This window comes from Spodoptera frugiperda, chromosome 1 (genome assembly GCF_023101765.2).
Source record: "Spodoptera frugiperda isolate SF20-4 chromosome 1, AGI-APGP_CSIRO_Sfru_2.0, whole genome shotgun sequence".
Classification (NCBI taxonomy): Eukaryota; Metazoa; Arthropoda; class Insecta; order Lepidoptera; family Noctuidae; genus Spodoptera; species Spodoptera frugiperda.
This window is the reverse complement of record NC_064212.1, coordinates 11,633,294-11,658,261: the sequence shown is the minus strand read 5'-3', so window position 1 is coordinate 11,658,261 and position 24,968 is coordinate 11,633,294. Positions and strand designations below refer to the sequence as shown.

General features: G+C 32.9%; 1 protein-coding gene across 1 annotated transcript; it reads left to right on the top strand.

Annotated features, from left to right (window-relative positions):
• The first annotated feature begins 283 nt into the window (after positions 1-283).
• Positions 284-24,948, top strand: LOC118273467 (carbohydrate sulfotransferase 11). The gene is made up of 4 exons (XM_035590446.2): positions 284-808; positions 1,326-1,583; positions 4,750-4,954; positions 21,041-24,948. Exons 1-4 carry the CDS (start codon positions 548-550, stop codon positions 21,268-21,270), a joined length of 954 nt encoding a protein of 317 aa, XP_035446339.2. The 5' UTR covers positions 284-547; the 3' UTR covers positions 21,271-24,948.
• The last annotated feature ends 20 nt before the right edge of the window (positions 24,949-24,968 follow it).

Sequence of the window (24,968 nt, the reverse complement as noted above, 5' to 3'; positions counted from 1 at the left end):
CCGGTAATAAACCCTACCATACGTCCTCTGAAGTTACGCATGTAGGCAAAAATACGGAACTATTCGACTAAGCTATGCTTGACTGACAAAATAATACCTATATTTATTTATCATTTACTTGATGAAGAACATTATATGAGTTGATTTTAATTTAATAACCAAAATTAGTTTTGAAATCGTAAATCAAGTGAACAACAACCGAATACTCATTCGTTTGTATTATAACGAGTACGAATACTTCATTCAACCGTTCACCTTCTTCCACCATTCTCGTTCGTTTCCATTCAGTTTTTCTGTCAACGCAAGATAGAGTAGACGTATTGAGCGTCCGCATATTGGCGTAATTAACTTCGATACAAAAATATTATTCGGTAGTAAAATCGTAAATAAAACGTTTTGTATAACTAAAAGTTAATTTAGTTTGCTGTCGCCATTCAGTGTGATATCGCTTTCTAAGCGAGTAATGCGTACAGCGCCGTGTCCTACATTAAAAACATAGGTTACCGAAAGAAAGTTTTAAGTTTATTTTTTTGTGTGTAATGTGAAAATGTTGAAGATGGGTGCTTTGAAGGTGGAAGTAGTGTTGTTACTGAACTTGTTGTTGGTAAGCGGAGACGTGTATAATAACGAAGTGAGTGAGCATTCTCTGGAGTTGACTCAGTCCTTGAACTTGGCGCGGCAAGAGCTGATTCAAGAGACGTGCAGACATTTCCCTCCGAAGCACGGCTTGGACGAGCTTCCACCGAGCCAACTGGAGCATATCTTAATAAACGAAGAGCACAAACTTCTGTACTGCTATGTGCCAAAGGTGAGTTTTCAAGGCAAACTGGATATTTATAACTTTACAAAATATTCGTCAACTTAGCTAAGTAGGTACCTACTTGTCTAACGCTAAACAATAACATGTCATTTAAAATGTTCGTCACAAAGATAATTCGTAAATATTTTTTTAACTAACTAGTTAGATTCTGTAGCAACTCTAGCATTATCTCTGGAGAGATCTACCTAACTAACCAGGTACTAACTAAAACCGCTGTCGGCTCTTAGGTAAGAATAGTTAGGTACTAAAATTTTATGTAGCTATTTAAAAAGTAACTAACTAGGTACCTACCTAAGATACACTTGTTAGTGGGAAGGTTCTTTTTCTACCTTCTCTACTTCCTTAGTTTCCACAATAGCAATGCAGTAAAATAAATATATAGGTACCTACCTACCTACATTTTCATCCCTATTTTTATAAAAGTAGAAAATTGAGGGCACCTATGGTTATAGTTATCACCAGAATCTAATGTACTCACATAAAAATAACAAATATTTTTTTGTAGGTGGCCTGCACAAATTGGAAGAGAATCCTTATGATGTTATCTGGCAAATGGAATGGCACAGATGTGTTGTCCATTACAGCCAGTATAGCTCATACTCCTGGACTGTTCCGGGATTTGAGCAATGTGAGCAAAGCAGAGAGGGATTACATGCTGGAGAATTACAACAAGATGATCATTGTCCGGAATCCATTTGAAAGGCTGCTGTCTGCTTTTAGAAATAAATTGGAGGGTGATACATTGAGTGCCAGATATTTTCAGGTGAGTTTCATTGTTATATTAAATATCTATTTTTTAAATAGATAACTAGTTAGCTGTTTAGTTCGCTCTTGATTCTTGAGTTAAAGAGCATTTAGATGCAGCCATCCTGTTGTTGAGCCCTAGTTTTGATAATTATTATTTAACTATGAGTTATGTTTGTGTAAGCAGTAACTAGGCTCATCTTATCAAAGACTTACAATAACTAGTTATTTCTTTGTGACTGCAATTTTACCAGTTTTTATTATTGTTATTACACTGCAAGATGTGTTGAAAAGATCTATTTAAGTATCAACTTTCTACCATTTACTTAATTCCACATATTTTTAAGAAAAGTGTAGTTAAGTAATCTGCTTTCTCTACTTTATGATTCTTGCACACTGGACATTGAATATTATTTGTTTTAATTTAAATATTATATTATAATAGGTAATATAAAGTCTTTATCAGTTATCATAATAAAACACGCAATATAGTGATATGAAATTGCTTAAGTGTGTGAATTACCTAGTTATAATATTATTAGTTACTGACACATTATTTTGATAAACAAGTTGCTGATAATTTTGGTGTATTTTTTGGTTCTGAATAGTTATAACTAAACTGAGAATTTAATACGAATTTATTTTACCTTTACGATTGGTTCATTGGAGCCGACCAATCAGAGCGCCGAACGCGGTCTCGTTTCGATCTTGTTCAACGTAAAACAAACTTGTTCTAAGCCCTCTGCGTGTATTTGGGATAGTTAAATCTTTGTCCCGTCAAGTCCCGTGCATGAGGGTAGTAGAAATTACACCTATTGCTATCCTTAATTAGGTATCTATATAACATTTATGCATAGAGCGTCTAACCATAACAGATTTTGATCGATCCTGGGTGGGCCTATAACTAGTCACTGAAAGTTTTCATCTTTTCGTAACAATTCTGCCGAATTAGTTAACTAAAAATTACGTAAATTAATGGAGAAAAGCTGTAGCTACTAGTTTCGAGACACAGAGGGAGTCTTCATCATGAGCGTGGGCAGAGGCGGTAACGTTGCGTAGCCTACTGTTCTGTCGAATTGTTTTGGTAATATTGATGAAGAGTGGAGAAAAATTGCTTAACTTTTTTAAACGTCTACCAATTATAACTTGTTGGACTGTCTGACGTAAGTAATATAGTTTTTGTTATAGATTCCTATATCTAATCAAACTCGTTTTGAATTAACTAACTTTTTTCTCTTCCTATCCTGTTTTGAGATTGTTTCTCAGCAAGTTAGAAACAGGTGTGGTTCATCTTAATAGCTTTACAACCAGTCACAATAGCCATTAAAATTGTAGATTCATTCAACATAGATTCGTCACTACAAAGCTCAAACACTAGATTAGGGTAAATCTGCATTTTGAAATCAACTTAGTGCATCTTGAACAGGAACTAAATTTGCATAACCAGTATGTAATGCTAGCTTTTTACTCATCATTGAAATTTTTGAATGACGTCACGACTAAGCCTAGACTTTATACCTGTTTTTCGTACATAAAAGACACCAAAAAATCCTAATTATTAATCCTAATTATTGAAATGTTTAGCACCACACTGGATTTAAGTAAGAGCAAAAATTTATGTGTAAGGATTTTTATATTTACTAAATAATTGAAGAAGTTGGTTAAAATAGCTGAAACGTTTTTTTTTATACCACGACGAGGGCAGATCGCTCGCCTGATGGTAAATCTATGGCCTACGAACGCTTGCAAAACAACATTACATGCGCCTTGCCGCCCCTAAAACCTATTTAACTACTCCCTTCTTGAAGAATATTGTAGCTTTCTGGAAAAACTCAGCAGGGAGTTCTCTCATTCCACAAGAACAAACGTGACTGATAGCTACAGTTAACTAGTCGATATTCTATAAATCCTGTCATACTAAGAGATCCTGATGTCAATGATTCATGAAATTATGTTACATCGCTTTTTAAAACAAAAGTGCAACACACTGAAGTTACTGATAGTGACGTCCGTTATAGGTTATTTTTATTTAAAATGATTATTTTAATATTGTATTGTTCTTCGTATTAGTTATTTTCTCTTCAAAAGTTTTGTAAGTAACTTTTGTTTTTATTTAATTTTAGTTGCTGGTCTAGTTCGGATTAAATTGAAGCGGCCGGTACAGCAACTAGGCTATTATTCTGCGTCTAATCCTTAGTCGCTACCTTCCCATTTCAGTAGTTAGATACTTCTTTGAGTCGCGACCTATGTTGTAGTTGCTGGGGTGATGTCACTATTAAAACATTTTGTTGCACTTGATATTAAAATAGTATATTTCACGAAACTAGTTATGTTAAAATAATTTCTAACTAGTGAGATTGGCTATGAATGCACCCGATTCGCTGTTCGTGTAAGCACTGCGTTAGCGACGCACTCAATGCAGCCGCGTATTATTGATAAGTCAGTAACCGTCGTTGTCCTTGTTTTAGGTTCTCATACCTTTCAGCTTTTCTATAACCGACAGCGCCACTTACAAAACTTTCTTTAACATAGGTCATTTCATATTTTATCCTTTTTTTCACATTCACATATCCATGTTAACATTAGAGCATACATACAACAACAATAGCGCCCGATTATTAGCCTGTCCATACTAATCTGGCTCACCCTCTAATCAAATAGGATCCTCGAAAATCTGGCGCAATGTGGGCGTTACATTATTTTTTACGTGTTGCTACCGTTCGGGGAATTAAAAGCATGAGGTACTCACATTGTTTATGCATTCAAAGAAATATTCCTCGCGGCCTTGCGGTTGTTTTTGTACAAATTGATAATAATTTGGTCGTCATTACAGCCAGTTGACTTTTGGCTCTGGTCATTGATAATGGTAGCTATAAAGTATCCATGAACTTAGTTGATGAGATCAAATATTTGTAATGTCTATATCTAGACCACCTTTTGAATGTGGTCAATTGTTGCTTAGTTACCGGCTGGTGTATGACTCAACTGATGAACATTTTTGGTTGGTAAAAGAACATTTTATAATTCAACACTGTCTAGTTCATTAATTGTTTGGCTAATATTATTATACTTTTTAGTAGGGCACAGATTCACCTAATAATTGTACGATAGCGAATGAAGTAGTTATAGAAAAAGTTTATCGAAATCTATAGAGGTTTACTAAATATAAATGAATTCGTTCACAGGACCGCATAGGAAGACGCATCATAAAGGCCTACCGCGAGAACCCATCAAATGAGTCTCTGGAGTACGGCCGTGACGTGACCTTCAAGGAGTTCGCGCTGTTCCTCACCAACCGGTCGGAGGAGATGGCTGATGTCGTGAACAACGAACATTGGCAGCCCATTACGAATCTGTGCCATCCTTGCCTGATCAAGTACACATTAGTCGGTAAGTCACATTTTAAAATAACTGACTTTTTGAATGCATTCGCATGGAAGTTAGGACTGTTCTTGATGACATAGATAGTTATACATATTACATATTATTATAGTATATCGGGTTAAATAGTAGAGGATGTTACACTGTTACTCCTTGCTTAAGCAAGCTCTAATCAATCCTGGATTAACGTTAAAATACAAACACATCAATTACAAATTCTAAAAGGATACATCATTAGTCAATGCAATGTAAGAAAATTACGTAGGTATACAAACTTTATTTTGCTATCTCTCTATCTTTATCATATTAGTATTCAAACTTTATTCGTTATTGAATACAATATTTATTAATATCATAATGTAAACTGAGAACACTGATGTTCATCTACCATAGTTACCATGTCATTAACCTTTTAGGGTTCACGCCACACCGTTGTGGGCCGTAGACAGACCAACGTTCCATAATCATTTGCTATTGTATTGCCCAAAGCCATGCCGATGGAAATATTTTTGAAGTGCTAATCAAAGAACTTGACATTCAAATTGAATAAAACTAATAGTACAACCATTGAGTGTTATAAAAACCGTGCCAGTCAAAATTTGCCGTGGCTAGAGGTCGCCACAGTCTAAAATAGGTTCATCATGGTTAACTATAATCGTTTATTGTACTGTTATGTTTGTAGGTACGATAGTGAAATTAAACTACAATTGAAAACGCGAAAGTGTTATGGGAAAAACCGAATTCCATTAAGTAAAAAAATTGCCTCTGTCTCTTTCTGGTCAATCTCTCATGTACGAGGATCGTGGTTAGCATCAGAGTTCCATCTGAAGTGGATGATCTGCTTCCAGCGATATCTGTTCAGCGTTTCTTACAACCGTGTAAAATCTAGAGGACAAGTTCTTCACCTGATCGCTCTATCTCGTTGAGGAACGTCCGCGCGATCTCTTGCCTTCGGTGTTCCCAACCACAATCAGTTTTTCTAGGTTCTCACCGCCTCTGCGGACTGTGTGGCCAAAGTACGAAAGAGTACGACCTGACCATCAACATAGTGCCTATTTACCTTGTTGCTATACGTTTTTGTGCAGTCCTAAAATTTTCGTGTCCCCTGGTCCGTGCAAAATTATAGTGTGGCATTGAGGCGCTAATAGTTTTCAGTTTTTACGTAATCATCAAAATCCATGTCTACCAAACTGTATTTTTTTTTTACTTCAGAGTTTTTAAATTATTTTATGTAGTTGTATACATATACAACTACAGTATAATCCGTTTACTATTTTTTTCTTTTGATTTAATATATGATGTTTCTCTAGGAAATCGATTTACCGAACATTTTGTATGACGTCGGCTTATTATGACGTATTTGTTGATTCCCTTCAATGACATTATAAGCGGATTTCACTGTATCTTATTTGTACAGCCGGAAAATGTGTATTTAAAGTTTATTAAAATGCATAATAGTAGATGTCTATATTTCAAATGTCAATTAAAATGCAGTAACATAACATTAATTGCAATGGAGGCCCAGCAACACGTTTATTGGCCTTAATTTCAACTATTTGACACATACGTCATGGTTCTTTAATGTCAGTGGTTATGACACTTTATAAGAAAATTCTGTAGGTACCACTAACGCATTGAACTTGCAATTTGTACTACCGCGACCTAGTGATTAGTTTAAAGATGGAGATATGAGATATTGTACTGATAGTGTTAATACTTTTTATTGAAATCTTTACTGATATCAACTGGACCAAAGTTCCCGGATATGCACTTTGATTTTAATATTTTGAGAAGGTGGCAACAACAATGACACTTGTACTACAAACAGTTCTAAGGCGCCTAGTATGTAATCGCATAGTTAGAAGTACACCTTAATTATTTTTAATAAATCGCTATTATATTAACTTATTTTCATACATTATTATGCTTTACATCATCAGCCTTTTAGTGGCCACTGCTGACCAAAGCCTCTTGCTCAATTCGGGTTGGTGATTTCAACCATATAATTAATAATTATAAGCCAAGGTTCCCTTACGATGTTTTCCTTCACCGTTTGTCAATAATCTTAGATAGTAGATACAACTCGGAAAAAGTCACCAAATTAACCTCAATTATGAAAATCCATCTAACTACAATTTGGTAGTTTCTAGTTTTTAAAGCCTACTTGTTTAAAACAATTAGTGTGGATATACTTAATCTTATTATCTTGATTATTGCTGATAATATAATTAGTTTTGTCTTCTGAAGGATAATTTAATTATCAACGTGTATTAATCAGTGATAATATAGTCGCTACGCTGCGCTATTCTTCATTTATAGTTTTAAAATCCAACCAAAAAGTATAAAAGAAATAAATTGCAAATTCACAGACATAACATAGATTGGCCGTGCCCTATCCAATTGTTGCCTAACCTATTGACAAAATACTCATTATGCGTCACTAACAAAATTAGAATCAATTGAAATTGAAAACGTACGACTATAATGAATCAACGAACAACACATCACTAACGAAATTGATTTAGATGGACGTAACATCATTACTATTTTTTCTATTCTGTTGTCATTTTTTATGGAATAAACTAAATAAATAAATTGTTTATTATTACTCCATTTGTACAAAAAATTTACAATAATTGGCTTACTTCTAAATAAAATGCTAATGTGTAAATTGCCTGAACTAGGTAAAACCTGTGCTTCAGGCATAAAAATGCTTATTAATATATAGTAATGGTCAGCAACAAATTAACAACTACGTAATAACTATCAAAAAACTAAAAACTAGGACAAAGTTAAAAATATACATAAAGTTATTATAAGTATAATATTGCTTACATCGATATTTTATTTATATCTCTAGGTAATTTTATTTACATACAGTCAGCAGTTCTTCGGTCTGGTCATAAGACAAGCCTTGCAAATATTTCGAGACATTATTTTTACACATAAAAGAATTCAAATTATAAATATTTAGTATTCTATTTAATCTATTGTACAACAAGGGCCCTAAAAACGTGAAGAATTTATTTGAAAATGCATATATAGAGGTAGTGGTTGAGCTGCAGACTATATCGTTCCGTCTTTTGTTAATTATGTCAGCGTTGTAAGTAAGTGTAGCATGCTGTTTTAGTACAATGTGCAGAATGTAAATTTGACGAACAGTCAACACTTCGCAGGATCTAAATAGCTCGTTGGTGGGAAAAAGGAAAGGCAGAGAATTTGCTACTTTTAGCACAGCTCTTTGTGCTCGTTCAAGGGAGAGAATAATTGTTTTTGATGCTCCGCCCCATGAGGTGATACAATATTGAAGGATTGATTGACATAGAGCAAAATAAACTTGCTTGACTAATTTAGTGTCTGCAATGGAGCGCAATTGCTTGAAAACAAACATTAGTTTACGAACTCTAGTAACCAACTATAACTATAAAATATAAACTATACCTATACTGATGATGATGGAGATAGACATCATTATGGGCTAATAATCCATGTATTACTGAGGTAGGTCTTTAGAACTTATCTTGAAAATTTATAAGAAGTCGTATTTTTAATCTGAAGTTCATTTTTTCATCATCTGAAAATGTCCACTACTGAACAAAAACCTGCTTTTTAGAAGGAGTTTGCCATATTAAACCTTACTTTGGTTGGTCGAAAGTTTTGGGATCATAATTAGGTCACTGAAATTTTAGACTATACTTATGTCCAATGGTTGATAGTTGCAGTTTTATGACTTAGTCGGGTCCATGTGGATGGTTAATCGATTACTAACTAGCAAATGTTAAATGAATTAATAATAGTAGGTAGGTAAATGAGACTGAACTACTTCGCTTGTCCACTCGGCTTGTACATAAAGTAATTAAGGCTATTAGGCTGGACATCAGACGAATCAATCACAATCAAGCAGTTGTTAAAACTGTGTCGTCCTATGTCAGTTGGCAGTGGATGGCGTGATCAAGTCGTGTGATTGCGTACGAGTGCGTCATTCCTAACAAGAAATAGTTGTTGGTGGTTATACGTTGACATACGACAAATATAGTTAAAATTCATTGCAATTTTTGCTACACTTTTGAGGTTGGAACACAATGTTGGAATTGTGGGTGTTCATTAGTGTACCTATATCAATATATACCTCAAAGAGCCATCAGACCACCACAGATGAAGACACACACAGTAAGAGTGACACTCCCTCTCGCCTCACCCAAAGCAGAAGTCATTAGAACATTATCCCCACTCAATAATAAATAAATACTTAGAGAGAAAAAGACTCTGCTATTCTATAGTTTTATTATTGAGTCAATAAACATAAGCAAGTTATGTAACACTTCTTCCAAATATAGTATAAGTAGGCCTATTCTAAAGTTACCTTCCTACTCTCTAAACTGTTTTGAACTTTTTTTATTTAATCCGTAGTCGTTCGGTTGTAAATCTTCATTGGCTAAGAAAAAAGACGTTCATAGCGTTGCGGTTTGCGGTGTATAAGTAACATAAGCCTGCTAGTCTGTGACTGAGGATGCCGACTGACGTGCGTGCGAAACGGATGTCGGCGACCTCAGAAGTGGGTTCCACGTGTGCCGACTGACGACGGAATATTATACAACTGGCTAGATATTTATTTTTGTTTTACCAAATTAGTATTGACTATGATTCTATTCTATTTTATACTAGTTCTGTTAACAAGAGACCCTTAAATTTCATGTATGTAAACGACCTACATATTATGTAAATACTACTTATTAGAGGTAACTTATACAGCATTTACTTGTTGGGCTACTCAGCTCTGGGTCAGAATGGCCATTACATCTGAATTAAATACGTGTGTAACTCGTATCCTCCTCCTACTCTACTACTCTTAAAAATTGCAGTTTCATGTTAATATGTTTTTTTAACTTGTGACTTTTCCTGTTTGCTTTAAATGCTAAAAAAGTAACAAAACCATTAAACCAGTTCCATTAGTATATTTGCAAAACAACGAACTAGTTAGGACCATTATTTGAAACCTCTAATACAACCTTTTTGTCCGTATGTTGCAAATCGGTTGAATTAATCAATCCTTTGAACCGGCTGTTTACCGGTTGTAAAATGTACGTTATTTCAATTTGTTTAATGATACATAATTATTGTGTCGACTGGCTTGCGTCAATTAGATTGCTTGTACAGTTTTTTGTTCAAAGTATTTCAGGGTTGGAATAGCCAGGTGATCTGTGACCTATTCGCAGTGTAGACCAGGCTTAGGCTAATCTAGTCTAGTACCTTTAAGGCTTAGCTGTTCATATTGAAAATTAATTAAACAAGATCACACGACTTTTTATAATTATCACTCCAAGTCTAGTACCTAAGTTCAAATACAATACGAATAAGATATTATATTTCCTTATTGAAAAGCTTTAGCAACGCAAGTAGCTCTTGTCAAGAGATTTAACGGTTGATTAGATGATTTTTACGTTCGATCGCCCTTTTAGGGAGACAGGCGTTAAGTTATGTATATATGTAGGTATCGCCCTTTTAGAAAAACAAGTAATGCAAGTAAGGGTCTTCATTCCTTTAGTGGTCTGTATACTCTACATACTTGTACAGGTACCAGCTAATTGTGTCATAGCACCTTAACTTACTTCTGCTTCGTAGTAATACTGGAAACCAGATTCTAATCAACTCAAGTAGGGTAAGTTCGCCTGTTGGTGTCTATCGACCGGTTCACATCCAGCCAACAGTTCATGTTCATATGATGGAACGCTCTTTAAAAATTCTCTAATATAAGAAAACTGCCATCATATTAGTAGTAATTAATATACATCTGTTTGGTCTTACACGTTTTAAGTATCGCACATTCATGGCGATCCGTAAAATGGCCACGAACTAGTAGGTGGACGCAAACAGGCGTACTTACCCTTACCCATTTACTAGTTAACTAACCGGTATCGACGTCCAATCACTAGAAGTATTGTCGTCATTTAAACTCAAATATTACTCGGTACTAGTTTTAAAGTTTACTAAATATCTACTAATAGTATACACAGTTATTACGTCAGTTTGCCTTAGGTTTTGCCCATAGCCTTCACGCACGTTTCGTAAGATTTTCGTGACACATATTTTATTATTTATCTTTATGGTTTAAAGAGTTGAATCATAAGATATTTGATACTAATCTATTGCCGCCATCGGTAAGCCACCTGCATGATTCGTTTATCAGATAACATGGAATTCATAAGTAATACTACTACATGCTATAAATGTCAATAACCGGTTTTCTACATATTTTCATTCGTCATTCATACAAATATAGTGTCACGCCTATTTACTAAGGGGATAAGCGAAGTCGGTTGATATTCTATAGTATCGCTGCTTTACCATGTTCATTGAACTTTAATGCAAGCTTATATGACGTCTTACGTAACATACACATCAAATAAATGTATTTAGATATAGCATTTTAGAAATGTTGCTTACTTATATTTTTAATTTTGGCTTCTTAGTGCTTGTTTCAAATTAATGTCTAATAAAGTTACCTACTGTTAGCATAACTAACCTAAAATCTAGTACTTGATTATCTAGAACTTAAACTCCCTATTGAAATACTTATTTTGCTAGTGCATAGAAGCCATAGGTATGATTGATCACTACAACATGACTCTTCTAGTTTTCGTGTTAACCACTACACCAAAGATGTGTTATATAAATAAACCATAGCATCGTAATTCTTCGAGGTAAAAACTATTTATAAGTATTAACATCAACAAAGTGTGTAAATCAGTAAGGAGGTACTTACTCTAAATTATAGATTTAGGGTGCTTTTCCACCAGAGATGTGCTATGAAGCAATACTACGAAGATGAGGAAGATGCGCAGCTCAAGTATGCGATGCAATGATAGTTGGGAACCCATCCATAGCACGCATCTTTCTATATAAAAAACATAGCTTAACCTAACGTTTCCGCCATTGCTATGCTATATGTCCCAATAAATATGATTGTTGGAAGCCAAACGCATCCACAGCAACATAGCATAGCACATCTCTGGTGGAAAAGCACACTTAAACAGATACATAGATAGAGATTGTTGTAAACCATTACTAAAAAATAAGAAAAAAACAACAAATAAAATAATGGGCACTAAGGGTAGTCTTACCACTGATGATGATTAAACAAACTTTGGGTGGTACAGCATAGGTTTGTAGGGATTCTCCTAATTGTCTGAGTAAAAATAATACTTGTACATATTAGCTAAGTACCTATATTAGTTACTTAAAATTTAAATTTCTTGGTAGAGTCTGAAGTGGTATGACCGTCCAAAGATTACCCCAGAAACTTTCAGTCCATCTTCATAAGCATATATCTTAATATTGGCAAAAACGAGAGTACTTCAAGTACCTAAATCTTTACCTAGGTCTTCTGGGAAAGCCAGCCGCATTATGTGTGCTACTTACTGATTGAAATCATCCCACTGTTTATTATTTTTCATAAAACTTTGATCTCTGTTTAGTTTTGAACACGTTTTGTTTGTTTACTTGAATATGGTTTTTAAAGTGTGTGCAGGCATGATGTAGAATGCAGGTAATTTCGTCTATATGTATGTTGTTTGGTTAGGGCTGATTAAAAATGTCTAAGGTATCGTTTTGGTTGATACATAATTATTATAAAAAATATTCTGTTGAATGGAGAACCTCCTATTATTTTGTTAAAACGTGCCGACGCGGAAAACTGTACCGACAGATACAGTATTACGTAGATAATAAAATAATCTTTATCTTCAGTGGAATATTCTCAGTGGGTTTTTTGGATGTTTCCTTACGGTATCTCTGGCCTATTTTATTTACAAAAATAAAACACCGTTCTGTAGGTATTGGATAAGCGAGGTGATGGACATAACATGCCACTTATTTTTATCAGTACCAAATATCTTTTAACTCGATGTAAACGCTTTAAGGTTAATTTTTGGAGGTAGGTACGGTACAAAAACCTTTACATTTAAGTACGGAGAACCATTAGAGATTGGTAATTTCTACTAGATGTATGAAATGCTTAGTTGTATCCATTTTTATTAGCAACTTTATCTTGGGTAGGCTGTTTCGCTCAACTCATGAGATTCTAATTCTTATTAGTTCATAATTTGTTTGAAGACTACACTCCGCTCACTATACAATTGAAGAGTTCTTGAAAAATATCAATATAAAATGCCCTCTGCTACAGCAAAATTAGTCCCCCAAGACCCCAGCTAAAGCCGGAAAAAGAATGAGTTATTAGATAATTCTATTCTCAAAAGTAGCACGCTTCATGGCCATTTCATTTTGACCAGAAATGTTACGTTTTATTACACTAAGAACCAGTTTCTTCGAATCAATATTTATGAGCATAACCTTGTGATCATAAAAGTCTCCAGTAATGCTTATCGTATTTTGATGTCATCCGTGTTAACATTGGTATTTTTAATTGTATAGATTAAGTAGTTTGGTATCGCGATGATTGTTCTACTTCAATGAACACATTCGAATCCCTAAGAATTATAAGCGCCAGGAAAAGTTTGCCACCTACAGTTAGCTTAAGTTTATTACTGATATTTTCCAATTCTATAGTAACTGGATGTTGACTGTATTAGTTTATATTTCATCTTATTTTTTTATAGGATAAGCTGGTATATTAGGTGACCATTTTTTTGTGACCATTCTCTCGCATGTGACCAGCTCCAATTACTATCAATCATTCGAAGCCATCAATAGCTCTGGCTGAAAAATATTGAATTTTAATGTAGGTAATAGATTATTAAAACTTATCGTTAATGAAATTGAAAATTACATTAGATAGATAAATGGGTCCCTCTTGCTATGAATTTTACGTACTCTTTGTCTCTTCGTTGTATAGCTACAGTACTAGAAGTATTGTTTAACTGGATTTCCGTAAATAATAACTCATTTCCTAAGGAAAAACATTACGTTTACTTATAAAATGTAGCATTTGTCGGTTATTTAACCACCACGTAACATTTGAACTTGAAATTGTTATGAAAGGATTTCCTTACGTGATTGTACGTTGTTTTTGTTTCAAGGTATCTATTATTATTCATTTACCGGAATTAAATTAGTGTATGTAGATTATGATATCAGATACCAGTCAAAATTTCTGCATTCTAATGATTTTCAACGTTATAAACAACATAGCGCTGGTGTCAAAACATTTCTTCAAACCATTAAACTTAAACTTTAATGATTTAGGGTGCGTTTAACAGCAGAGATGTGCTATGCTGTGGACACGTTTGACTTCCACCGATCATATTCATTGGTAGATATACATTAGTACTTGGTAAACTATGGTATTTATAATGGAAAAGATGTGTGCTAAGAGTGGCTTCCCTGCTATCGAAACATCGCATAACTCTTGCTGCGCATCTTCCTCACGCAGCTACATAGCTCAGTATCAGTGGAAACGTTCACATAATTTCATACATTTACGTACATCTTCGTAACATAGGTGGAAAAGCACCCTGAAGGTCTCTCCTCCAAAATAACTGTAACTTTCGCCAATATATACCTCCCGTTCTGCATCGTGAACTCCAAGTGAATGACTAACTTTATACCTCTGCTTATACATATTTATCTTAGAATAACTTGATAATAGAGTACTATATGATATTTAGAATATTTTCTACAAATACCTATTCATATTTGTATTGTATGTACAGTTATAGTCAGTAAGCACGAGATTCGTAAATATTCGATAAGTAAATATTTTCTTAATGTTCATTTGAAGTTCATATTTGTTTGCTTTCAGTGTATGTCAATATATTATCTTCATCTACGCTCGTTTTACACAGAACCACATTAGACAAAGCATGTTCACATTTCGCGAAAAATAACCATAGCGTGTTATGGCTGTAATTTTACAATAGTTATTGAACAGTACCTTTCGATTTCATACAATTTTGGAGAAAATTGCTATATAAAATTAAATAACTTAAATGTATGCGTATCAATTTTCATTATGTATTTTTAATATTTATAATAAATACAATACGTTACGGAATACAATAACTTGAATTTAAAATTTATTGAGTAGATAATTTAATTTAGTAGCTACGTACACAACACACATACGATGTTTAAGTTCCGTTGTAATTACTCTGCGTCACGGCAAGGTTCGCTATTGGATATCAATATTTGAATATTATCAAATTAAGCATATGATTGGTCCGCCGATATCACCTGATGCTTGGAATTTAGCACCCAAACGCTTGGTTTTAGACAATTATTACTTAATATTATAGGCAGTTATCTTGACAAGATTGAGATGAATTGATAGACATGTGATAATGTGATAAACTTCGTCAATGCTATAATCTAAATTCATAGATAGCCGATAAAAAAAATGCTAAGGTTCAATTCACGGTTACTGTTAAAGGTTGTTGGTAAAAAGGCAATTTTCAACTTTTTATAGAGTTTATATCAAAACTAATAGACAGATTATAATGATATTGACTAGTCCTCAGTTATGAGTACCAACATATGTAAACACATAATAAAAAGCATACTAATAGGTACTTCAAATGATAGTGCTTCATTTAATGAAAGGAACAAATAATAACACTATCGTAGTCGGGTCAAAGAGTACAATTTGCTATTGTTCCTAAACTTCCTAAGTGACTCATTATTGTAACTTTAAGTACTTGTTGAAACATCCATAGTTCTGATAATTACTTATGTGTTACAAAAATATCCGGTAGCTTCGTAATTTTCCTATAAAAGTACTTTGGACTGAATAAAAAGTTACTAAAAATTGTGATTTAAAAAAAAGATACACTACAAATTATTCCTTATTAACCGACTTCAAAAACAGAAGGTTCTCAGTTTGATCTGTCCGTATGTATGTTTGTGCGCGATTGTCTCGCGTTTGGCTGAACCAAGTTTGATGCGGTTTTCAGCATAGCATTTTTCAAACTTAACGAGAACATTTTATTTTTCTTTTAAAACTTTAGATTTAAGTCTCATAAATAGCAAACTATGAACGAGTACAATTTGCAAACTGACTCTGTCATTATGAAACAAAAAATCCTATTGAAGGCTTCTCAAACGCTTTGCAGCAATAAAATTATTCTACACCTTATTAATTTCAAATTATGTGTCTATTTCGTTTAGGTAGACTATTTTTAGAAGTACTGGTTTGTTTTGAATATGTACTTATTTTACTTACTGTATACCTGTGTACTGAATTTTGGATTGGAGCAAAATGTTATCGAATTAAAGTTCTATTTACTGTTAAGTTGGAAAATAAAGACCAACATGATTTCATTACCCACTATAGCCACAAAGTCAAATATTCCAATTAAACCATAAATACTTTTAAAAAGTGCAGCTTCGAATAAAAAAGAACGAGAAACTCCACAATCATATTTGACCCATGTTAGTTAGCTCATCTTGATCCTTTCTGCCGGTCATTTCTGTGGCCTATCTCTACACCAAATAACATTATAATTAACGGCCATTTGTACATAAACACGTAATAGGCAGATACTAAATACTAATTATTTTAGATTTTTTTCTCTAGCTCAATGTTGTCGAGGTGGTAATTCTAACAAACGTTCTCAAATGTTAAATATCCTCGAAATCTCACGATAACGCACCAACATGACATCACAATGTCAGTATTTGTCATTGTGCACACGAGTAATTAAAAAAATACTGCTGTATTATTGTACACTAACGAGCCACAGAAATAGAAAAATAATTGGCCAGAATTGACATTTAGCTTGTAGCGTTAAAAATAATAAAAATGTTGATGAAATAATTTAATTGTAAGTTATTCGTCAAATGTTTTTATTTTTGAACCTGTCTATCATCAAATTCAAGTTTTAAATTACCTCTGCTGAGACTGATTAAAATTAATTCTACTTCTATTGTAAGATTTTTAACTGCATCACTGAATAGATTTTTAAGAAGACAATCTTCGATTTTATCATTAAGATTCCTTGGAATCCCCAATATTGCCAAAACGTGTCCGATTCGGTATCGACGTCCGTTTTCAACACATGATTGAATATATTAAAATTAAATTCGGGGCAGTGAATTACAAATCTCGGATGATCTGTCAAGGTTAATACTCGAGTGGTTCGTTCACATCAGTCCATTATACTCGACCAAGTTCCTAAATCTCAACAATAGACTTGGTTCTCTTTCAAACGAGGCTCACGGCAATCTTTCGTCGTCAAAATCGTTTTTATTTTTTTCAAATGAAACATCAACACAATGTGTGGTTTGTTTCTTTAGCTTTCGTTTCGTTTTGTTAGATTTTTAAGTAATTTTCTAACTTATAGGTTTTGTAATATCATTAGAACTCGAAACGGGTGAACTAATTATCCGTGATCATGGCGCTTGCAACAGTACCGAAATATCGGAAACGCATTAAAATTAATAAACATGGTAAATGTCCCGTTTCGAGTTCTAAAGATATTTTTAGGGACCATGTCAGTTTAAAAACTTATATAGTTAACCAACGCCATAGTAAATACTTCTGAATTTGTACCGCATGTTTCTCTACAAATAGTCTCAAAATAAATTGTTACTGAAATATTAAATTAAGACATTTCCTTGAGAACAAACCGTGTAAGTAAATGTTTTGTGCGCTGAGAACATTTGCAGCTGTTTGTACACCATTAATTTTCATTAAATTTAGTGCAATATTTTTGACATTTTTATGTCCCCATTCACTTAAGTTTACACATTGTGAGGAAACTCGCAAATGTCTATGATATACTAATGTATTTACAGAATTTACTGAACATGTTCACAATGGGCCATTTAGAAGTGATAGGACAAGCCATGAACCATCATCTACAGCGCTTTAATAGTTTGACATTCATTTTGTAAGATTAGCACATAGTAATTTTGGTTGTTGTTCGAAACAAGCTAAATTATAGTATAATATTCCAAGTAGAAGTAAAGAGAAGTAGTTTAAATCATAGAAAACTGTCAATCACCTGAATACAAGTAAAACCTAGTAAAAATTTAAGTTTGGTAAGTCGGACATAGACAGCGTCCAGCGTTTAAAGCTACAATTGTAAAACAATATTGCTGACTGACGAAGTTAGTCGTCTTTACCGTATTTCAATCTACTATTTCGGACAACAAGGTTTTGTTCTTCCAACCATCACTCAAGTTTCATTAGAATAATTCCTAAAAGTCTGCGCTAGATGAAGTGTTATGCAAATGTTCAGACCTTGCTAGACCTTCTATGGCTTTAGCTAATGGTTCAAAACTCTCAATGGTTAGCTACTTAACTACGTCCAAGTTAAAATATCAAAATATCTTGTATAACCCAGAATTTGCTTTCCTCGTTTATATTAGATTGTTAAGTAAATACTACATTACCATTATCACAATTTGTAGCGGGGTCTTCTGCATTGTAATCTCTCTTTTTTTTCTTGTACATTCATTTTAATTTATCTCCAAACCATGATATCGCAGTTTTATCTCGTGTAATATTCTATTTGCAATTAACATTAAATAAATACCACACATCATCTCTTTAATCTCGTACAGCTGATCAAATTCTTGTCTGAAGCCAGTTACCGAACATAAGGTTCTATTCACCGACTGTTTTTTGTGCCTTCATCGGAACCTGCTTATTTCATTGCGTCATACCCTCTAATATATCAAATGAATTTTAATGTGGAATCCATTTTGGGTTCTGTCGTTCAATGATCCTGATTGTTTGTGCATAATATATTGCTTTCTTTGATATTCAGTCTTTGAATTTCATAAAAATGTTTTCATCTGTTTTAAATTTTTGTGGTCTTATCTTCATTTGATGCCTAATGTTTGTCCAAAAATTTCAGCTTCTTCATAATATTTATTATCTCTACGTAGTTATCTTTAGCATACTATATGATTTGATCAGTTTACTTATAATTATAAATATTCGGTTTCTTAATTTTATACAGAAAGTACTTACCAAAATAAATAAAACTGAGACATGAAAAAAGTACAGTTATTTGCACAAAACACGTATTCAACGATTTTGTATTTTGATAGAAGAACCATAAATTTGGCATGTACATAAATAATAACGACAGCTACGAATACGACTAAGTATTTTTCAAAATTATACTTGTTTCTTAGTGCTTCAATTCAAAATAATAATATAATTAATGTTTCCTTTGTACATGAGCTACGAAAAAACAAATCCACAAAAATCTTTTTAAAATGTCATCGTATTGTTAACGACATATTATTCTTTGATTTATAGTTTTAAACTAGTCTTGTACCTAGCACTATCATTGGCCACTTTAGAGTCAACTACAGTCTTCAAATCACCAAGTCCCTTCACTCTAGAAAATTTTGTTTCATCTTCCGAAGATTTTTAACTCTCAACATCCATTAATTACCATTCAAAGTTTGCATTCAGCTTAGCGACACTCGGTATGTAACAGTCCTTTTTGTCTCATTTTTTTAGTCTCATATGTACGAAACGCTTTGGTCTCAGCAGCCTCAACAGATGAGGTAAAGACAGATTGGCTTTACCTTGACCTTTTTGTAATTATAACCACGCTATCTACGTCACATACATAATAATGTTGACTGTTCTACGTCTTATCGTGATGTAATAAGATAATATTTTTATAGCTGTTATTACTTATTTGTAAACTACTTTGATTGACGATGTTTAATCTCTCAGACTCTAATGCGATTGTATCCTTATTGATTTGATCGTTAAATATTTAATTCTGATTTAAGTATACTTGTTTACAAGTACTTGATTTTAATTTGTCTGTTTACTGTCTGAAGATGATTCTAGAAAAATAAAATTAACTGTCAAAGCGGTTTCGGCCTTCATCATTGTAAAAACTGTTTAACCACAGACGCGTTTATGCTATAGTAATCAATTCTAAAGACATTTGGAAGAAACATTAGCTCGTGGACTAAAAAATAATGCTCCCATCATTAATGCCTTGTTCACAGTCGTTAAAAACATTTTTTAAGTACATTGCCGAAACTACATAAACAGATTTCTCATAGTAAATCCTATATTCAGTAACTAGGCCGTATATTTTTGCCTACAGTATCGCGTGTCACAATTCTAGGAACGTTTTTAGGTAGTCTTAACTGGTCGAATGCTTAAGTATTTTTGGAAACCATGGTCAGACAGAAAAGGATAGCAATATAGATTTCAGGTTGGATAGAAAAAGATGGACACTATAGCGGTAGAATAATGTGACTTTAGAAGTATAGTACGTGTTTATTCAAAATGATTAATTTTTAGAGCTTAAATCATAATATATGTGGCGAGATATAATGAGCGAAAGGCGGGGTCTTGTGTTTTACTATTAGATTAATTGCGCTGATTAATGATCTAGATAATTTTGGCTTTAAAAATGGAGAGTTGCATTAATGTCACACACAGTTATAGCCAATTAAAACTTAGTTTCTACGTTGTACGTGTTGTAAGTATGTAAGGCAGCGACCGTGCTTCGTAAGATCGTTGTATTTAATATGGTTTACCTAAAAAGTCACTGCTGTTACCTTAAAAAAAAACAGTCATCATAGGATTTTCAATTTCGAAACTTTAGTTTTTTCAAGTCAATTTGCTAACTTAACTTTTCATTTTTTGTAATAGTATATAAGGATATTATATCCAAATGTTTAGAATTCAGTTCCTATCAAGAACTCGCCAGTTTCAATGCCTAACGTCGTTTTCCTAGAAACAGAATTCTGAGTATTCGTATATTATAATAACGGAGCATTCTTGACGCTGCGTCCGGTCGTTCCCTGCCTTTATCTAGTCCGCATATCAATTTTTCATTTGAAGTTATGCTAACTTATTTGGTCTTCCTTGCCAAACAAAGGAATTTTGAATCGTGAAGTTTCGTCGAGTTAAAATGTTGAATGATTTTTATCTGAGGATTTTAATACTTATATCGTCTCGCTTTTTGTCATATTTATAGTATCTCACACATTCCCTTATATTTTTATTATTATTTGCATAGATTTGTACAATAAAATGCCTCAATTTATATTTACTTTTTTCTCGTACTTAAACAAAACCGACTTGACCGTTTCAAAGAATAAGTTCAGCAATATTGTACACAAATTCTTATACACCCCTTAATTTACTTCCAGGTAAATACGAGACCTTGCTCGACGACTCGACATTAGCGCTGCATACGATCAACGCATCCCACATCCAGTTCCCGCGACTGGACCATACTTCGGGCACCGCAGAGAAGCTGCACAGGTACTTCTCCCAACTCGACCTGCCGCTCATCAGGCGACTGTACAAACTGTACAAACACGACTACAGGATATTCAACTACAATCTTGACAATATTGTAGGTTTTGACCTAGGTTAAGTCTAGAAAATTTATTACTGGGTGTGCCTAAGCCTTTAGAGCTAAATTCCGACTCGGGGTGACAGCGTACGATTGACTTATTACGACCTGGGGCCTTAGTCTGCTATTACAATAGTGTCAGAATGGTCGATCATTGAGCAGTGCAAGAGGGAAGGAGCTATACAACCTACATAGCTCCGTCCCTGTTGTTCGGTCAATTCAGTCATACGACAAGTCCTAATGGACTTAGTTCGGTCAAGTGAGAATGTTTTTTACAGGTTTTGACTTGATTCTCATGTGATCTAATTTTTGAAGAGATCCAGGATTGATTTGTTCCTTTTTGTGTCCTGGGTGTTTTTGAAATATAAGATTTATTCTTAGGAAAGATTGTTTTTATTGTAATTTTAGTGAGTGAAATTCGTATGTAAGTTTATTTTATAGTTGCTTGTTTTCGTTCCTGTTTTAAATAAACTACCATGTTACATATAGAGTACTGCTATAGAGAAAGTGCAGTGCTTAGTTTTTAGCCTAACATTTTAGTCAGATGTGGCGAGCCATGGTAATGTTTACCTTATTTTCTTGTAATTTACGTTTAAGTTTGTTCGGATTGTGTAGTGAATCCGTTACGCTCTTGCCCCGGTCGATAAACGCCAGAATAAAAATGTAAATGATAATTAAATACGGTAAGTAAGCTATGTAAATAAATTATAATACCTACATATTTATAAATGCACTATTAAAGCATTGTGTTGTATATTTTAGATTTAACTGTGTGTGTACTGAAAAGAGATCTGAATCAGGGCATAGTGGAATTTGTCCTAAATACATTTAATTAAAATTAATATCTTCTAGTTTCACGACCGAATTGAAATAAATTCACGTTAGATGACGATAACCATGTTTGATATTGGTATCTATAGTACAACATACTTATCTAAAGCAGTAATATTTTACATCCGTATGTTTTCAAAGCAATGAAATATCCATTTAATTTTGTCTTTTCGTGAATTTTGATAAATATATATTAGTGTTATAAGTTATCTTTATATGGATATTACAGCGATATTATATTTGATTATTAATATTGTCGCAATTATCCGAGTGTTTTGTAAAACTCAGTTGCACATGATATGTAAGCATATGCGTTAATATATTGTATACTTCATTGAAAATTAAAGTATCAATGTTTTAACGATACCAGTTGGGGGTAATGAATCGCGCATAATTTATATCTAGTCCATAATTTAGGACTCAAATAGACGTAGGACATCTAGTAGATATTGAATTAAACAAAAGAATGCATATAACGAGCGTAAATGTGATGGTACTTAAAGAAGTGTATACGAAATCTTTTAACAGTCGGCAGGCAAATCAACCTATTTTAATCTGTCAATTCAGTTGTTTTTATTGAATTTTGGACTTTGTGTCAAAATAATGAAGTTGAATAACTAATAAAGGAATAATGGATAAGCTTGCTTGTCGTGTGCACATAAATAAGTACTTTTTTAGTGAGCAAGGTTTAAAGTTAGGACATTGTGTCCGCAACAGACGAAAATTCTTTGAATGTGCAGAACCTTAACGTAAAATTGTATTTTAAGGATGTTATTTACCTATTCAACCTCGTTTTTGTCTTTTTTTCTAGTTTTGACCATAAATTATGCTTGATGTATACTACAAGCAGTATGCAAAAGCCTAATCTAATTTATATCAATTTGACTTAGTTTTTACTTTATCGGGTGTACTTTGTAACGTCTAACATTATTATTTTATGCCAAATAACCTAATGAACGCTGATGATTTCCTAATTCTGTCACATCACAACCAACTCAAAAACAGCTGAACCAATTTTAATGAATTTTAGTTTATCGGATTAGTGTTTGCTCCGAATTGTGGGCTAATAAGTACAACCTAAATTGTGTAAAACACGTTATTAATAAACAGGACAAAATTCACAAAAATACAAAATTTTAATGAAGTTAGGTCCCAAAAATTGACTTTATCGCTTATTTTAATTTTAATGAATAGTATCAGCGTTCGTTAGGTTAAAAGGGAGATATTATTATTGATTATTAATAATAAATAGTTTAATAACATTCCACAATGATATTCCAAAGCTCCCTGTGATAAGTTCCGTTGTAATTTAATTAATATTTGATAAAGATTATTTTAATGACATAGTTATATTTTGATAAGGACAGTAATATCACAATTATCACAAACTTTCCTTTAATTTAGTAATTGTTTATAGTTTTAATGAGAAATATTGATTTTTAATTAATGTTTTTTTTTTAAATATTGTTTTCGATACTGATCATATGTTGTAAGTATTATCGTGTATACTGTTTTATTTTAGCTCTCATATTGTTTCAACTTTTGTTTCGTAGATAGAATCTATGTATACTTTATATTATTTTTTAACTCACAACTTAACAACAGATAATTTTGTCACGTGACTGGGTTCAGGTAAAATATTTTTGGGGTACAATTCAAAATCGCTTTTTAGCACGAAGTCTGCTCTAAGTGCATTAAATGGTGTTACGTTAATGTTGTTAACTAAGTGATAAATAGGTACTTACATAACGCAACACTTCCCAACAACCAAAACATTTTTTATCAAAATATTCTTATTATCATGTGTTTATAGGTCAAAGGCAGTTGCATTCTAGTGATAATAACTTTGTATCTACTTGTTAACATGACATTACACTCCGTTTTACTGCAAGAGGTCGTCATCATACAGTACCTATTAGCAGTTTTATATTTTATAGAAATACGCCGTAATTAATTGGCTATTAACCATTTATATTTTTGAATAAAACCTTTTACATATTTTTACCTGAACTCGGACAGTATTCTCAACAATACCTGGTTTTCAAGATACATTTTAGTGTCTGGCCACATTATTAGACGCACTCTTAGTTTTTAATTATGTAATTAATTTGATTTGTTCACACTGTATAACGTAATATATTAAGTATGAATATGAATTGATTAACAGTGTAATTCCATATTTGAAAAGTAAATACAAATCCAAAAAACCTGAATAAAAGTATATCACATAGGTATGTTAATAAACTAAAGAGTTTGAATGTGATATATGGATATATTGCTAATCAATTGCTTTCAATTGCATACTAAAAAACCAAGAGTGCCTCTAATGTGGCCAGGGATTGTAGTGGTAAGAATATGTAAATAAATAAAGAGACAACTGTTCAGTGCCAATTGTCAAAATTAAATATCACTCTGAAATGTCCCAACTTTATTAGATCTATTAAATAAATTAATAAATAACATTAAAGTTTGACATTTGGCCCTGAACACGAACGAAATTTTACATAATCTTTATATTTATTTATATCTACTATGCAATATTTTATTTACTCTGCAATTTTATCTATATACTGTGTTCTTGTATCCTTGCTATATCTTGTATTCACTTCCGTAGTTTTACTATTAAAAATGGTGCTAAAAGATGCCTTATTCTATTGTAATAAAGTCTTAAATTAATTTGATATTGTTCAAATATTTATAGTTAAATTGTTGTTTAACAAGATTGTCAAACGTTTATTTCCGTGTTTATTGATTTTTAATGATAATGACATCATTACTAAAAGTGATGATATTCTTGATGTAATCAGAATATTATTTTAGATTCAAATGCAATTTAGAATTTATTTGGAAATACAATATTTAAATCTATTGATTGTTTTATTTTAGTA

Excerpts from the sequence above, each read along its gene's own strand:
- LOC118273467 (XM_035590446.2), top strand. The coding sequence starts at position 548 with ATGTTGAAGATGGGTGCTTTGAAGGTGGAAGTAGTGTTGTTACTGAAC. Across the intron at positions 809-1,325 it reads TGTACTGCTATGTGCCAAAG|GTGGCCTGCACAAATTGGAA; the intron begins GTGAGTTTTCAA and ends ATTTTTTTGTAG. Across the intron at positions 4,955-21,040 it reads GATCAAGTACACATTAGTCG|GTAAATACGAGACCTTGCTC; the intron begins GTAAGTCACATT and ends ATTTACTTCCAG.